This window comes from Priapulus caudatus, unplaced genomic scaffold (genome assembly GCF_000485595.1).
Source record: "Priapulus caudatus unplaced genomic scaffold, Priapulus_caudatus-5.0.1 Scaffold681, whole genome shotgun sequence".
NCBI classification, from domain to species: domain Eukaryota; kingdom Metazoa; phylum Priapulida; class Priapulimorpha; order Priapulimorphida; family Priapulidae; genus Priapulus; species Priapulus caudatus.
The window spans coordinates 90363-94432 of NW_014577742.1; the positions used below are offsets into that span (position 1 = coordinate 90363).

Genomic DNA, 4070 nt, shown 5'->3' on the forward strand with positions numbered 1-4070 from the left:
ACACTTGCAGTAGAAAGATGCCGATTCCAGGTTGCAGGTCCAGTGGACGCTGTAGGAGTTGATGGCGACAATTGCCCCTAGCAGGAGTGATGCAGAAAGCCAGTTAGTAGGCATGAGGAAGTGAGCCGGAGAGTAGATGAATGTGAACGAGGTGATGAGTGAGTGAGTGTGAGTGAGTGAGTGAGTGAGTGAGTGAGTGAGTGTGAGTGAGTGAGTGAGTGAGTGAGTGTGAGTGAGTGAGTGAGTGAGTGTGAGTGAGTGAGTGAGTGTGAGTGATTGAGTGTGAGTGAGTGTGAGTGAGTGAGTGTGAGTGAGCGAGTGAGTGAGTGAGTGACTGAGTGTGTGTGTGCGAGTGAGTGAGTGAGTGAGTGAGTGAGTGAGTGAGTGAGTGAGTGAGTGAGTGAGTGAGTGAGATTGAGTGAGTGAGTGAGTGAGTGAGTGAGATTGAGTGAACAAAGTAGTCAGCAAGCAGGTAAATTTACGACTTAGGAATCTAATTATTAAACTACTTATATTAATTGATTATCATATCTTTATGCTTTTTGCTACATGGCTTGTCCATGCTATTTATAGTAAAGGCTATAACATTCATGTTAATATCTACCACATCGCATTATTACCTTCGACGTTGCGCTTGACAGAGCTTGAAACAGATTCATTAAGGCCCACATATTTCATCGCACCAGATTATAAATAAGACGCACTCACACACACAACACAAGGCGACCATCCTCTCACTACAAGGAGCAGGTGGAGCCACACACTGCCAGTAGTGAAACAGTGTGCTGTAGCGAGCGATGGTCAATGCAACTATGGCCTGCTTCAGTGGACGCCGCATCCACAGCTCTGACCACAGAAACATGAACGATGACAGCGGTCCAAACGCTAACCTGTAGGGAAACCGCAGACGGCTGTCATCTGGTAAACAGCTAATTTCTCGAGAATAATATATATAATAAATATAATCTGAAAATAATCCAACTCTAGTTTCATTTCTAGCATTTGCATGTCATAACAATATATACAATAATGATATAACAAGTGATACCATGAACACGTCTACACAATGATACACGATGATGCAACGATAAGTTCACGATGTTGCTGATAAATACGAGTATTTATTACATGCATGCACTGTACTTACATTACTTATATTACTTACCTTAAGTACTGATATTGTCCTCCTGACTTCGGAACCATAAGTCCTAGTTCAGCGTAGCAGAGTACTCCTAAAAGGGTGAAGATACCACACCCAAACCAAACAGCTAGAGCCATACCTGGGGAACCTAATAGGACAGAGACATGGGCTGAATTATCTCACTTACAAGCATATCCTTGATGTAATGTGACGTCAGATAGCACGCATGTACAGATATGATTATCAAGTAAACATTATTAAACATCTGTCACAAGACTGAGCAAGGATACACAAGATTGAACACGTACATATATAGGAATGATTATACTTATGTGCATTCTGTATGTTGACAAAGCAATTCATACTTGACTGCTGAATGACATTACTTATCTGATATTCTCATCAACAGATTGCTATTTATATTCACTAAAGCCTAGAATTTATTTGACAACAGTACATAAAAGTTATTCATTCTCTTGTTCAATGGATGCTCAACAATAGTACATTATTTAATTTGCCGTAAAACCGAGTGAAGATCTGCAAAACTTTGATGAACTGCTAATGGCAACAAGGTTCTTCACTCACCGGCATGTGCCAGCACATTCTTAGGGGTCGTGAAGATTCCGGCACCGATGACGGCGCCCGTGACAAGAGCAACGGCCCTCAGCAACCCCACCGACTTGTGTAAGACATGATGCTGCTCATTCACGTAAAAATCACCGTGCTGCTGTGTGGATTGTGCACCCGTACAAGAATCCTCTTCCTCTTCATCCTCATGCATGTCTTGTGCTATACCACTGCACTGTGAAATAGAAGCGAGAAAAAGAGGTTACTTGATTTTCATGTCTTGATTTTGGTAATGCCTTTTACACCCACCATCTACTGGCAGTGGCTGATTATACGTCGTTCCGGAGATCTTTGAACCAAGTAAACCAATTTAATGCCATAATGGGTTTGATTCTGAATGATGAAGCCCATTTCATTTGTATGGTTAATTTGGTTCATGGTTCATTTGATAGTAGCCATGGGAATTCTGCTGCCGGACAGGTTCCTGTTGTGGAGCGAAGAGCTACACAAGTAAAGCTGCTAAGTAAAAGGCAATACTGAAAGTAACCGGGATATCTACCGAGAAGAAGAGCTATTGTCGACTATTGTATATTATACAGCAGGCTGAGCGGTTCATGGAGCGCTGAGCGAGCTGCGTTGGTCCAGTAGTTAGTTAGTTAAGGATAATGGGTTGTAATAGGCCTAGCCTAATGTGCACTCATATCTGGCGGTTTCCTGAATCGGTCGATTCTGGCCTTAAATTCGTTAGTCGTGGTAGCTGCGACTGCACTTTGTGGCGGTTTATTCCAGGGTTGCACCACTCTCTGGCTGAAAACGTTTTGTCGCACCTGGAGTATGGATTGTTGTTTATATAGTTTCATGTTATTTCCTCTTAGTGATGTTTTTGAGGCTGGACAAAAGAAAGTGTTTGGATTCAGTTTATATTTCCCTGTCATAATTTTGTATGATTCTATTAGGTCGCCTCTTAGTCTTCTGGTATGTAAAAATTGTAATCCTAAAAACTTCAGCCGGTCCTCGTACTTGACGTTTTTTTAACCTATATACTAGTTTGGTGGCCCTTCGTTGGACTTTTTCCATGTGCTCAATGTCTTTACTAAAGTAGGGAGACCAGGCCTGGATGCAGTACTCTAGGTGTGGACGTATAAATGTTTTGTATAGAATCAAGAAAGCTTTCTTGTCCAGGAACTTGAAGGACTTCCTGATTGACCGTAATACGTTGGTAGCTGTACAGGCTGCCTATATGCACTGCATCGTAGGTTTCATGTCGTTATAGATATCCAAACCCCAATGTCCTTTTCCTCCTCTTCCTCCTTCAAAATTCTTCTTTGGTCCCCGTCTTTCATTGTGTAGATATATTTGTTATTTTTACTGCCTATGTGCATCCTTTTGCATTTTTCAACGTGAAATTTCAGGAGCCATGTTTCTGACCACTCACTTAATTTATCGAGGTCTGTCTGCAGAAAAATATTGTCTGTGATATGTTTCTTACTATATTCCAAATTTTTGTATCGTCTGCAAACATTTTCAACTTACAATTTACAAGGTCTGGTATATCGTTAACATAAATTAAAAACAGGATTGGACCAATGACTGATTCTTGAGGTACCGTACCCAGCTGTCGACGCTGCTCCACTCAGAAAATTCTCAGTGCAATGATACCCGCATCTTTCTGTCTGTCAGGAAACTTTCCAGCCATGCGATTAGGTTTCCCCTGATTCCGTAGCCTTTTAACTTACTTATGAGACGGCGGTGTGGAACCGTGTCGAAGGCCTTTTGGTAATCCAAAAATACTGTGTCCACCAAAAAAACACCACAAAAAAACATCATGTGCAAGTCCAATGCTGATGTCCACGAAGACGGGAATATAGTCACAGGCTAATATAGCAATTTTCTGCTCTTATATATGAGAGCAAATGTTTGTAGCCACTGTTCGCTAAGGTATATAGTAGCAAAATTTGTAGCTGATACAATGGCTACAAATCTGCTACATATATATAGTCATCGAATCTGTAGCTGATACAATGGCTACAAATCTGCTACATATATATAGGCATCGAATCTGTAGCTGATACAATGGCTACAAATCTGCTACATATATATAGGCATCGAATCTGTAGCTGATACAATGGCTACAAATCTGATACTACTATATAGGCATCGAATCTGTAGCTGATACAATGGCTACAAATCTGCTACATATATATAGGCATCGAATCTGTAGCTGATACAATGGCTACAAATCTGATACTACTATATATGCATCGAATTTGTAGCTGATACAATGGCTACAAATCTGATACATATATATAGGCATCGAATTTGTAGCTGATACAATGGCTACAAATCTGATACATATATATAG

At 40.9% G+C, this 4070-nt stretch overlaps 1 protein-coding gene across 2 annotated transcripts in view; it reads right to left on the bottom strand.

Annotated features, from left to right (window-relative positions):
* Positions 1 to 3486, bottom strand: part of LOC106812744 (large neutral amino acids transporter small subunit 2-like) — a 14154-nt gene extending 10668 nt beyond the window's left edge. The window contains exons 1-5 of one of the 2 annotated variants that reach the window (XM_014816705.1): positions 3320 to 3486; positions 1727 to 1943; positions 1166 to 1289; positions 709 to 890; positions 5 to 77 (exon numbers count right to left, since the gene is read on the bottom strand). In XM_014816705.1, coding sequence (XP_014672191.1) covers positions 5 to 77; positions 709 to 890; positions 1166 to 1289; positions 1727 to 1922 — 575 coding nt within the window. In that variant the 5' untranslated portion in view covers positions 1923 to 1943; positions 3320 to 3486. The remainder of the gene's footprint in view (positions 1 to 4; positions 78 to 708; positions 891 to 1165; positions 1290 to 1726; positions 1944 to 3319) is intronic. The other variant, XM_014816706.1, reaches the window with a different exon arrangement.
* Positions 3487 to 4070: the final 584 nt, after the last annotated feature.